Source organism: Phocoena sinus, chromosome 10 (assembly GCF_008692025.1).
Source record: "Phocoena sinus isolate mPhoSin1 chromosome 10, mPhoSin1.pri, whole genome shotgun sequence".
NCBI classification, from domain to species: domain Eukaryota; kingdom Metazoa; phylum Chordata; class Mammalia; order Artiodactyla; family Phocoenidae; genus Phocoena; species Phocoena sinus.
Window position 1 is genome coordinate 96,707,427 of NC_045772.1, and position 13,284 is coordinate 96,720,710.

General features: G+C 54.0%; 1 protein-coding gene across 1 annotated transcript; it reads left to right on the forward strand.

Moving 5' to 3' along the window:
- The first annotated feature begins 38 nt into the window (after nt 1-38).
- LPAR5 (lysophosphatidic acid receptor 5) lies at nt 39-12,551 on the forward strand. Its single transcript, XM_032646733.1, has 2 exons — nt 39-3,256; nt 8,734-12,551. Exon 2 carries the CDS (start codon nt 8,954-8,956, stop codon nt 10,055-10,057), a length of 1,104 nt encoding a protein of 367 aa, XP_032502624.1. The 5' UTR covers nt 39-3,256; nt 8,734-8,953; the 3' UTR covers nt 10,058-12,551.
- The last annotated feature ends 733 nt before the right edge of the window (nt 12,552-13,284 follow it).

Below are 13,284 nucleotides of genomic sequence, written 5' to 3' on the forward strand. Positions count from 1 at the left end.
CATGGGGATGGTACTCAGGGAAGCAGCCCCCTGCCAGGAGGAGAAGCCCTGAGAAATCAGAGTTGGATTGAAGAAGGTCACAGCCGGTGGGTGTCTTGGGGACCATGTGGGCCATGAGGGCGTGGGTGTCTCCATTTCTGAAGCCCTGATCCCATGATCTCAGATGTGAATGTAGGACTGTCCCTCCGGAGGACAAGCTGAATGAGATTGTGTCCAGGGGGACCAATCCCAGACAGTAGGGTAGGACTTGCTCTTTATAGGAGGAAGGAAACAACTGGGCTGGAGCTCAGGAAACTTTTGCTGTGACGTCAGGTCATGGGCCCGATGGCCTGAATGTGGGGAGGAGCTGCATCTTGAAGCATTGGCCTTTAATAACCTGGGATCTCCCAAGACGTGTTCGGAGGACACACGTGTGGGGAGCTATACAGCATTCAAAAGAAAACATTTATTATGGAAAAGCTCAAACACGCACACGTAGAGAATAGTGTAATGCACTCCCATGCACCCTTCACCCGGCTTCAATTACCAACACGCAGTCAACCTCTTAAAGGCATGTCAAAGGCTCTGAGAAGCCCTGAAATAGAGAAACCTGTTCGACTTAGTGTTTCCCATACTCGTTCGACCGCACTGTCCTTTTTCACCTACCACTTAAAGCTTGTTTTCGAGTACTGAGCGCAACCTGCCCAGCCCTATTGATCCAGAAGACAAGGGGCTCAGCCCAGGGTTCAGAGACTGGGGGCTGCCACCCCCCACACAGAGGGAGGTAAAAACCACATGTGGCAAGAACGAAACCACCTGCCGGAACCCAAAAGAGACGAGACAGCCAGGGGGAACTGCCGAGGACAGCGGGAGGCTGGGGGTTAGTCATCTGGCATCTGTGGGTGGGTGTGCCAGTTAGCCTTCCCGGAAACTGCAGGGAGTGTGTGAGCCATGGATGGGTGGTTGGGTGGGAGGCATTACTGGGGGAGAGTCGGGGCTGCATTAAGTGTCATGATCTGCTGGGGTTTCTTCTCTGGCCGGTCCGTGGAGGCCACTGAGGGCACCGCTTCCTCCTCTCTCTCTCTCCCTGCCCTGCCCGGGGTTGGGTGCGTGCAGGGAGCTGGGATCTGCCGAGATCTGCTGAGGTGTGTGTGTCCCACCCACCGGGAACAAGTCCTACCAGCCCAGCCCGGCCCAGAGCAGGCAGAAGCCGGCTTGGAGCAGCGGCTGAGCCACAGCGGCGAGCACAGGTATGGGGGCGTCCCAGCTGCGGTTGAACCTCACAGGGGCACGTGGGGCAGCACCCCGTCTTTAGAAACGGGAGACACGGGTGGGGATGGAGGTGAGAGGGGGCCCTGGGCCCTGGGAAACCTTTTTGAATAAAGAATTCAAAAGGATGGCCTCAGGCAGGCGGACCTCAGACAAGAGGATGCTCCCTAGACCTGAAGCACCAACGCACCCTGGGGCCTGTATGCCTGGGAGCTGCGTCTGCCCCTTCACCCGTTAGGCACCCCCCTCCACCGCTGTCATGCTGAATCCCAGATCCCAGGCCACTGGGGAGGGAGGGCCCTCTGGGGATGGTTTCCAGCCCTTTCCCACTCTCAGATAAGACAACCCCTGACCCTCTCACCCCAGGGCTGGGCCTCTGCTGGTGACAATGATCTGATCTGATTAAACACCACAGGCGGGTTCAAGGCACAGGTCTGCTCTCACAGTTATCCTTCCCAGCGAACCAAAGTGTTCTAGTGGTGCCTTAGAGAGATACTGCCTTCACCCAGTGCCGTTGTCTTTACAAGAAGATTAGGGACTTCCCTGGCGGTCCAGTGGTTAGGACTTCGCGCTTCCACTGCAGGGGGTATGGGTTTGATCCCTGGTTGGGGAACTAGGATCCCACATGCTGTGCAGCGCGGCCAAAAATATATATATAAAAGATAAAGAATAAAGTGTTGGTAAAATTAGTTTAAAAAAAAAAGGAAAAAAATAGAGGATTAGACCAGCTGTCTCCCATGTTCCTACAGCTATGGTAGGATGTGGCCCATGGGTGTCATGAAGTGGATAAAATTTCAGATACTGACCATGAGGTTGGGGGGGGGTGATATGGGAGGGTGGGTGAGGCCTTCTGATACCTCTGCCTCACACCACTGAGGGCAGCTGCCCACCTGTTCCCCGGGTCTATGGGGGCCTCTCTGATGGGAAGGGGCCCTCCCATCAGGTCACATCTCCAGTCCCTTCAGGATGAGCTGAAGTTGTCGCTGAAGGGGAGATGGAAGCAAGGCTTGAGGAGGAAGCAGAAACTTATTCGACCCGCAAGCCTCACCTCCTGGCCACCCAGAGACCCCAGAGCCCAGCTGTGCCTCTGTCTGATGCCCCCAGTGTGTACCCCTGCAACACGGAAGCCTTGCATGCCCAGGCCCGCGGGGAAGGGGGCAGCAGAGGCGTGAGGGCTACGTGTGGAGCACACTCAGTGCCGCCCGAGGTCAGGGTGAGGTCCATGAAGCCACAGGCTCCAGGAGGTTTCTCTGAGGCAGCGGGACCCAGCCAGGCCCCAAAGCAAGGACCACCCAGAGCACAGGGCTGCGGAGGGTGGCTTGAGCCCATCTGAGTCTTGGACTGGGACTACGTTTCCTGTGTTTTTCGGCTCTTGACAGCAGGGTGGAGAAATGTCTGCAGGTGGGGAGGTGACAGCCATGCACTGGGGAGACTTAAGTATGGAGCTGTAGGTCGCCTTTGCTTTCTGCCTTTTCCTAGAAAAAATTTCGGGAGGGATGAGATGAGAATACCCAGGGATGGTGCTGGAAAGGCAGGAAGAGAGGCTCAGGTGGGGAAGGGTGGGGGAGAGGCTGGAGCAGGAATCTGGGCTGGAGAAAGCAGAGCAGGCTGGATCAGGGAGGAAGGAGGATGGAGAGAAGATAGGACACCCAGCAGCGGGGGAGAACGTGGAACGTGGCCCCGAGGGCAGGAGGAAGCCATCCACTCAGTCCGGTGACCTGGTACTATCTCCACCCCACAGGCTCCCCAGACCCAGGACAAGCTGATGGGCAGGATTCGTGTGTACCCAGAGCAGCCCTGGGACAGAGCTTTTCACAAAGCCTCTAGACTTCTTGAAGCTTCCGCTGAAGGCTTAGCACGGTTTGGATCTGTTTGGGGAGTCTGAACCTACAGGCATTAAGAGGTCTTCACAATTACGAGCGTCTGTTGATAAAGGGTGCATCTTCCCGTGGCTGCCGAGGTGTAGCGGCAGAGGAAGTGGGCTCAGCCAGCAACGCGCAGGTCGCAGGTCAGGGAGCGCGCGCCGTGCGGGGGAGGTGGAGGGTGGACACGCTCCCTGGTGCCTGGCCACCAGAACCTAAAAGAAGGTGGGAGCTATTCCGGAGCTGGTCTTCTGGGGCAAGGAGGATGAGGATTGACATCCGCACTTTCCAAACTTCTGAAGGACGTGGATTCCTGAGGAGAGGAGGTGGGGAGTAGGGGGGCAGGAAGCACATGGAGAGGGTGGCAGACAGGAGGAAGCTATACAGAGACGGGGTGCCTCTCTCCCCTCCCTTTCTGTCCCAGATCACCCATCCCTTTCTGTTCCGCTCCCCTCTGCATCCCTGGTCAGGCGCCGGAAGGGTGGACACCACGGGCCAGCTGTGTGGAGGAGAGGAAGGGAAAGATCATGATGTAGCCTCCTGACCACTTTTATCCTCCATTCTCACTTCCTGCCAGGGCAGAAAATAGCCCTGCCCCTCTGACTTACCTCAGCAAAGAGTAGTGCCCAGCCCAGCTCAGAGGGCAATGGGACAGGTCCCAGAGGCCCCGAGGACATAAGGAACCTGGGCCCCAGGTGTGCAGGTGGGAAGCTGAAGGACAGAGAAGCAGCGTGGAGGAAGGTGGCCGCGCACCATCTGGCGTGTGCGTGGTGTCGGGGGCTGGGATGTGGGCGGGGCCGTCCCCAGGGCCTCTCTTTGCCTCTCAGTGCCTTGGGGCCGGAATCTGTTTGTGCACATCTGCATGCGTGTGTGTGCTCCTGAAGCTGCCCGTCTGTCTGTCCGGCTAAGGATAATGTCCCTAGGCGGGGACGGTGTCTGCTTTCTCTCCCCTGGCTCGGCTGTCTGTGCCTCCACGCGTGCACACGTGTGTTACAGGCTGTGGATACACGTTGATTCGTATGTTACTAGGGATCTTGTGTGCACATCCCTCAGTGGACCCTTACCTGCGTGTGGCCTTGCACGCGCCCGTGTGTGTGTGTGTAGTGGCGTGCTCATATGACCTCCGGGCGTGCTGAGGTTACGGAGCCAGCGTGGGCCTCCACGTCCCCCTTCTCCCTGGTGAAATGAAATCCCAGTGTCTGTGCTTTTCTGGGGCACCTGCTGCCTCTTTGCTTTCCGTCTCCCGCACCCCCAACCTGACCTCTTGCTCAAGGCAGGATTGAGGAGAGTGCCGTGCCGCTCCTCCCCCACATCTAGAGCCCTCCTTCCACTTCTTGTTTGCCTCCTTTTTGGCAGTTTTTCCCATCTTTGCCATCTGGCCTGGCACTGTGCCCATTCAGCTCCACTGATGGGGAGCCCTCGGGAAGCAAGCGGATCGGGTGGGGACCAGGGCAGGGGCCTGGCAGCTCTCAACAGCTTGGGCCATTCTGTGTGAGTCTGTGGGAAAGGGGTGGCTTTTTGACAAATAAACTCAAGGGCTTCTCCGCTTTGGAATGGAGTAAGGCGAGAGCATCGCCATCTGCTTTCCTGAAGGATTCCTAACTCTACCTTTTAGCAGCAGCTCACCTAATACATTTTGGTCTCTTTAACCTTGCAACTTTGTTGACGAAAGACTTGGGATTCTTGGAAAATAATTTTCCATTCACTCGAATGATCAAATGTGGGCTTCCCTGGTGGCGCAGTGGTTGAGAGCCCACGGGCCGATGCTGGGGACACGGGTTCGTGCCCCGGTCTGGGAGGATCCCACGTGCCGCGGAGCGGCTGGGCCCGTGAGCCATGGCCGCTGAGCCTGCGCGTCCGGAGCCTGTGCTCCGCAACGGGAGAGGCCACAGCAGTGAGAGGCCCACGTACTGCCAAAAAAAAAAAAAGAATGATAAAATGTTAACTGTGATTGTAGCCGTAAACTGTTATTGAAGTTTTAATGCAAGCTGTTTCCAAACGAGCTTTTCAAAAGGGACATGCCTTTCTCTGAGTTATACATGTGGACAAGATAGTCAGGAATGTGATAAGAAGTGGTTGGACTGATGCAAGAAATATTATAACAGGATTACAGGCTGGGCGGACATGGGGGGAGGGGGCAGATTTCCTGAAAGGCAGCCAATGAATATCACAAGGGCCTGCTAGGTAGAGAGACTGAAGTGTGAGTGAGCCTGGGAAGAAAGCTGTGGAAGGTGTGGTCTGCACCCCCAGGACCCTACTGTCTGGCTGGGGAAGTGGGACAAAAGCACACGTCATAAAAAAAAAAAAAAAAAAAAAGCACACGTCATGACCTAAGGAGTTCAAAGCAGCAAACTGTGTCTGTAGGTAAGGGGAAATCATCAGGAAGGGCGTATCTGTGTGTGTGTGAAAGAGAGATGAGTCTGTGTTGCCAGTGTTTGAAGTGGGAGAAAGAAGGAAGTGGGTTATTAAAAAGTATACGTTTCAATTGGACAAAGGAGGAAGTAAAACGATTCACCTATGGGCACAGATTTGATATAAGCAGCTATAAAAGTTAGGTGCTCTGTGCGGCATCCAGCCTCATACCCACCCACCCACTCTTATTGGAAGCAGCTTTTTGGACTTTGGAGCCCGGATGTCCTGGATTTGAGTCCTGACTTCACTCCTCACTGACTGAGCTCTTAAGTAAGAATCAGGAGAAACTCCTACCTCAAAGGGCTGTTGGAAGGATTAGAGCTTGTGCGTGTAAAACACCCTGCAAGATGGTGAGGGATCAGTAAATGGTAGCCATTATTTTTGACCCAACATTTATGGAGGGAGGGCTGGGACTACAGAGATGAGTAAGTCACAGTCCCCAGGCCCTCCCTCAAGGAGCTCCCAGGCGGGCGGGAGAGGCAGACCAAGAACAGCCAATCATAGCACAGGTGGGAACAGCTGACCTGTGGCCAAAGTGCTGGGAAAGCTCCAGTGAGGGGACTCGCCTGGTGGGAAGGGAAGGAGTCAGGAAAGGCATCGTGGGGACCTGAGAAACGATTGAGTTTGCCAGTTGGAGGATGGGAGAAAGGGCATTCCCAGTTGCAGAAGCAGCGCGTGCACAGACAGAGCCCTGAAGATGTAAGGTATGTGCAGAATTATCACTAGTTTGGCGTGACTGGAGCAAAGGAGCATGGGAGGTGGACACGTTTCAGGAAGAGAGCCTGGCGTTACTTGCTTTTCAGCACGTTTAAGACCCATCTAGCATTATTTTCATTGATGAAATTGGTATTTTGCAGAGAAAGTGTTTCCTTATTCCCTTCAACTGTTGTACTATGCTTCTTACAAGTCTTAAACTGCTGGAGTCAGCGTCATGGTTGGAGGGAGAACAAACAAACGAACAAAAAAACCCTAGAAAACTTGTTATACTCATGTTTATAACTTGGTTCCATGTAAGGATTTAAGTGGTTCCTTTTGAAGGGAGTATGTTCCGTATCTTGGGATAATCGCTCAGGGTCTTTGGATAACTCCTCTCCCTAAGATGGCCCATGGAAGCCCATGATCATTAACATTATTTACAATAGTCAAAAGATGGAAAAACCCAAGTAACCATCAACAGATGAATGGGAGAACTGAATGTGGTGTGTATATATAGGAATATATTATTCAGCCATAAAAAGACTGTAATTCTGATACAAACTACCGCATGGATGGACCTTGAAAACATTAAGCTAAGTGAAATAAGCCAGACACAAAAGGACAGATATATGAGTCCACTCAGATGAGGTGTCTAGAATAGGTAAATTCAGAGAGACACAAAGTAGGATAGAGGTTGCCAGGGGCTGGAGGGAGGGAGGGAGGATGGGCAGTTATTGGTAATGGGTATAGAGTTGTTGTTTGGGATGACGAAAAAGTTCTGGAAATAGTGGCGATGGTTACACAACATTGCGATTGTACTTAATGTCGCTGAATTGTACTCTTAAAGATGGTTAAAATGGTAATTTTTAAGTTATGTATTTTTACAACACACAAAATAGAGGGCACCTGGGGGTCGCAATGCAGGGGTGGCTGCCGTGGCCTTATGGCATTAAGGAAGGTGGAATCCTACGACCAAGTCCTGTCTTCTAACTCCTCCGCCTCTGACCACATCCTTCCTCTGGCAGCTTTTGCCTGGGGACGGCAGTGGCTGTGTTCTGCTCTCTCCAGTAGCCTCGTCAGCACGCACGGTACTTCCCTGTCTCACTGCCACCCTCTCTGGGCCCCCTTCGAGCCCTTAGGACGGAACCATTATCTGCCCCCATCACGGAATCCCAACTAGGAAGCACCCGAGTCAGACTCTCCAGGGGAGCACCAGGAAAAGTTCAACCCACGGGGCCGTCCCCTGCCCGGAAGGACTGTGCTGGTGTATGCGATCAGCCTACGGCAGCGGTCCCCAACCTTTCTGGCACCAGGGACCGGTTTCGTGGAAGACGATTTTTCCACGGACGGGGTGGGGGATGGTTTCGGGATGATTCAAGATCATTACTATTTCTATTATTATTACATTGTAATATGTAATGAAATAATTATACAACCCACCGAAATGCAGACAGGAGGCAGAGCTCAGGTGGTAATGTGAGCAATGGGGAGCGGCTGTAAATACAGATGAAGCTTCGCTCTCTCACCTCCTGCTGTGTGGCCCGGGGGTTGGTGACCCCTGGCCTAAGGGACCCCCATTATATTACTGTCCCCATTTTACAGATGAGGAAACTTAGAGGGGTCAAACAGTCCAGCTGAACCAGGTCGCTCTGACCACAAACCCAGCCCACACAGGAGCAATCGTGGAGATGAGCCTGGGATTTTGTCCTGTACTTGGGAGTTTGAACTTTATTCTTTAGATAATGGGGAGTCAGCGGAACGGGCTGGTGCCAGGGGAGGGGCTCCACAGTACTTCTCACCACCTAACATAATACCTTTTTACATGGACTTTATTATCTGTCTCCCTTCAATGGAAGGGAACATAGGTGGGGGCAAGGCCTTTGTTTTGTCCACTGCTGTGAACATGCCTGGAACCTTCTAAAGTCTCAGTAAGCATTTGTATGGACTTCCCTGGTGGTCCAGTGGTTAAGACTCCGGGCTTCCACTCCAGGGTGCACAGGCTAGATCCCTGGTCGGGGAACAAAGGTTCCACATCCTGCATGCCGCGAGGCCAAAATGATAATAATAATAATAATAATTAAAAAAATAAAATCCTGGTAAGCCTTTGTAGAAGAAAGAAAGGAAGTAAGGGAGAGATATTAGTAGATAATAACAGTAAGCAAAGCACTTTAAATGTATCATCTCGTTGAATCTAACGACCTCGTGAAGTAGGGGCCCCTCTCCTTTTTTTTTTTTTTTTTTTTCCAGGTAAGGAAAATGAGGGGCAGAGAGATTAAGTCACTTTTCTGAGGACAAAAGCCCAGATTTAAACCTAGGCAGGACTGACTCTAGAGCCTGGGCATTTAGCACTGTGCCATAGAGCAGGCTGCAGAAAGCTGTTCTGGCCAGAAGGACGGTGGAGGAAAGATGTGAGGCTGAGAAAAGGCCCAAGAGGCCAGCAGGTTCAGCTATATGACATTTGTGTCTTCAGCCCTTCCTTGCACAGTCTTGACTTCTGCCTTCCCTCCTATGCCAGGTCTCCACTGAGGCCGATGAAGCTCTGACCAAGGGCATCTGATCCTCCGCAGCTGTCGACCCTGCAGCCACAGCCACAAGTCTACGTCCGGCCCCCGCTTGCTCTGGGGCTCTGTGCAGCCTCCAGGCCCCCGCCGTGGAGACTGGAGATGAACGCGAGGCCAGCACGCGGGTGCGCCCCCTGATGCCCCCGGCCTAGCTCCTCCTCGCCCTTTGGCACGATGCTGGCCAACTCCTCGGCCAACGACTCTGATCTCAGGTGCCCGGACCACCAGTCCATCCACCACCTGCACTTGGTGGTCTACAGCCTGGTGCTGGCGGCAGGGCTCCCCCTCAACGCGCTGGCCCTCTGGGTCTTCCTGCACGCGCTGCGCGTGCACTCGGTAGTGAGCGTGTACATGTGCAACCTGGCGGCCAGCGACCTCCTCTTCACCCTCTCGCTGCCCTTGCGCCTCTCCTACTATGCGCAGCACTACTGGCCCTTCTCGGACCTCCTGTGCCAGCTGGCGGGCGCCGTCTTCCAGATGAACATGTACGGCAGCTGCATCTTCCTGACCCTCATCAACGTGGACCGCTACGTCGCTATCGTGCACCCGCTGCGGCTGCGCCACCTGCGGCGGCCCCGCGTGGCGCGGCTGCTCTGCCTGGGCGTGTGGGCACTCATCCTGCTGTTTGCCGTGCCCACCGTCCTGGTGCACCGGCCCTCACCCTGCGCCCGCGACGGCCGCTGGGTGCACGTGTGCTTCGAGAACTTCAGCGACGAGCTGTGGAAGGGCAAGCTGCTGCCGCTCCTACTGCTAGCCGAGGCGCTGGGATTCCTGCTGCCCCTGGTAGCCGTGGTCTACTCTTCGGTCCGTGTCTTCTGCACCCTGGCGCGGCCCGACGCCACGCGGAGCCAGCGGCGGCGGAAGACGGTGCGCCTCCTGCTGGCCAGCCTGGTCATCTTCCTGCTGTGCTTCGTGCCCTACAACGCCACGCTGGCCGTGTACGGGCTGCTGCGCGGCCACGTGGTGCTGGCCAGTCCGGCGGCGCGCAACCAGGTGCGCGGGGTGCTGATGGTCATGGTGCTGCTGGCCGGATCCAACTGCGTGCTCGACCCGCTGGTGTACTACTTCAGCGCCGAGGGTTTCCGCAACACCCTGCGCAGCCTGAGCTCTCCGCTCCGGGCCAGGACCTCGGCCAACAACGGGGCTCGGGGGGCACTCGCCGAACCCACCGCTGAGACCTCCCACGCCACCGTGCCGGCCGCCGCCAGCCAGGGGCTGCTCCGGCCCTCCGACCCCCGGGGCTCCTTCACCCGGTACCCCGAGGACTCGTCCCTCTGAACGCACGTCGTGCCAGAGCGCGGTCCCCTCACCCCACCCCCACGCCTCTCGCACTCGCAGACACGCAGGGTGTGTGCACAGCAGGGCGGTGGGTTGGGCACTTGGACTTCTGAGCGGCAGCTCCGGCTCACAGATGCAGGAGGGAACAAAGTGTGCGGGGCAGGGGCCCGGGGAAGGAAGAGCGCGGCTGCAAATGTCTTTAACTAGGTGGTGATGGCGAGCGCAGAAGGACCTCTTCCTTAGTACCTAGGAAGTGCTGCCGTGAGCCTGCCCGTGCAGAGGCGGGAGACTGGATGAAATGCCCTTGGCGGGGCATGAAACACGGCCCGGCCCGTAGCTGGTAGCTGGAGCAGAAGATGGGTGTCCTGCGTTTAGACCGACCACAGAGGTCTTCGGGCCATGGACGCCACCCACTCCGCTTTCCACCTGGGCTCTGCCTGCCCAGCACTGAGGCGTAATGCAAAAGCGTATTGGATGCCGGCTGAATTGGTTTCCTTCTTGTCTAGTGACTTTTAACAATTTAGATCTGACGCCCAGCGTGGGTGGGTGGGGGCAGAGGGGGTTTTCCTCCAAGTTCCTGGTCACTGTTCCCCTTTCTAGGTCCTGCCTTCCCCTTCCACCTCACCCACCCTTTCAAAAGCTCCTCCATTCTAGATCCTAAATCCACCCCCCCCACCACCACCGTGTGTGTGTGTCTCTGCTGCTTCGTCTAGAATAAGGAGAACATTCTCTGTACTAAAGTGGTAGTTCTCCAATTTTGGGGTCTCAGACCCTTTTACAATCTTAAAAATGGAGAATTCCAAAGAGAGTTTGCTTATACTTTGTCCTTTTGATACATGACCATACTAGAAATCAAAAATAGTAAGTTTTTTAAAACAGAAATACCCAAGCACACATTCCAATAGCTATGAGAGCAAGTGTCATCACACTTCATGAAGCCTCTGGAAAACTCCACCGTCTACTCGTGAGACAATGAGTGAAAAGGACAAAAGACATCTTAGTAGTAGTATCATGAAAACGGTTTTGTTCTCGTGGACTTCCTCAAAGAATCCATCCTCAGATCACACTTGGAGAGCCATACCTGTACTGGAGTATTAGAGTCATGTGTAAAGTCTTCCCAAGCCATTATGTACATTGTTTTTTATCGCTGCAAGGAGAGGGCAATGCTCAGCAAATCAATTGCTAATTGTAGTCCGTAAGGCTTGGGGTTTTCGGGGCGGTGGGGGGGGGGGAGGAGTTGCACACCCAGTGAACACCACCTGGGGCTTCCAGGAGCTGCAGCGGGAGGTGGGGCTGGAACTAGTTGCACAGATACTCAGGAGGAGGTGGAGGGCTTCTCTGGGCAGGGAAAAGGGAACTGTGCCAGAGCCAGACAAGAAGTTTATGGGAAAGTAATAAACTTTGATGGACGGGAGGACGGGAGTAAGCTGACTGCTCTTGGCAAGCTGGAGGTAAGGAAATGGAAGTCTGGTTTACAGGCCACCTACTGTCTTCCCTCTTTAGCGTAGTCGGGGCTGGGAGGAATGGCGGAGTTGGCACTGTGACATCTTGAGACCCTGACATTAGTGAGATTCGTGAGGGAGTTGGTGCCATGCACACATCCTGCATGCATTTCTGTCCCTATGTCTCTCAATGCTGTATGTTTCTGTATATGTGCGTGTGTGTGTGTGTGTGACAGTGTCAGAGTTTTCCCGGGTGTGTCTCTGTGTGTTTAGTTCGGACTAAGACTTTTGTGTCTTTACGTGATCGCTCCAGATGGTGATTTACAAGGGTAAAATGACCCCTGGTGGCCAAACCGGAGAACTGACCCAGATTCCTCAGTGATGGTCGTGAAGTCGGGCTTTCCTCCATCTGGCGGGTTAGAGCCCTCACCTCCTGCTGCTCTAGAGAGGGCTTGATGGTTAGCACCTGCTCCATCTTGCTCCATCCTTAGGGTTCAGGACCCATGCCCTTCCAGCCCTGGGGGCACCAAACGTCATCACCGTCCAAAGTCTCAGGACTTTGCCCTATCCAAACTGAACAGAATACAATTTTTAAAAATTACTTGAGTATTTTTTTTTTTTTTGCGGTTCGCGGGCCTCTCACTGCTGTGGCCCCTCCCGCCGCGGAGCACAGGCTCCGGACGCTCAGGCTCAGCGGCCATGGCTCATGGGCCCAGCCGCTCCGCGGCATGTGGGATCTTCCCAGACCGGGGCACGAACCCATGTTCCCTGCATCTGGCAGGCGGACTCTCAACCACTGCGCCACCAGGGAAGCCCTACTTGAGTATTTTTATATGGAGATAATGTGAATGAATTCCAAAGTAATTAAAACTCACATAGCAAGTTTCTTCTAACATAGTATATAATTTATTTATTTATTATAACTTTTATAGTTTATTTTCTGTCCCCCACCCCACCCCCGAAGTAGAATGTAAGCTCCCTGGGGGCAGGGATTTTTGCTTGGTCCGTTTCCTGATGTATCCCCAGCATCTAGAACAGCGCCTGGCGTAAAAGAAGTACTTAATAAATATTTGTTGAATGATGAACAGTTGAATCTTCTTTCAAATTTATTTTTTATTGAAGTATAGTTGAATTACAATGTTGCATTAATTACTGCTGTAAAGAACAGCTGAATCTCTCTGTGAAGTAGTTTACTATCTAGTGGGGACCACAGAACAAGTCAACAGTAATTATCATTCAAGATGGAAGATGAAAGAATGCAAAGTAAGGCTCTGGCCGTTAATTTGGTAGGCAGTGGGCCGTCTCTGGAGGTTCTTTTCTTTTTTAAGTTTTTAAAAAATATATTTATTTTATTTATTATTTTTGGCTGCATTGGGTCTTCATTGCTGCGTGCGTGCTTTCTCTAGTTGCGGCGAGCGGGGGCTACTCTTCATTGCGGTGCGCAGGCTTCTCATTGCGGTGGCTTCTCTCGTTGCGGAGCACGGGCTCTAGGTGCGCGGGCTTCAGTAGTTGTGGCACGCGGGCTCAGTAGTTGTGGCACGCGGGCTCAGTAGTTGTGACACAGGGGCTTAGTTGCTCCGCGGCATGTGAGATCTTCCCGGACCAGGGCTCAAACCCGTGTCCCCTGTATTGGCAGGCGGCTTCTTAACGACTGCGCCACCAGGGAAGCCCCTCTGTAAGTTCTTCAGTGAGATTTTGCCCACCCTGACACACTGGGTGGGATAAGCTGTAGGGAAACGAGGTGGGGAGAGTCTAAGGGGAAGGAAAGACTGGTGAGGGAGCTGG

Bases quoted from the DNA above. Each gene is read 5' to 3' on its own strand.
- LPAR5 (XM_032646733.1), top strand. From the start codon at position 8,954: ATGCTGGCCAACTCCTCGGCCAACGACTCTGATCTCAGGTGCCCGGAC.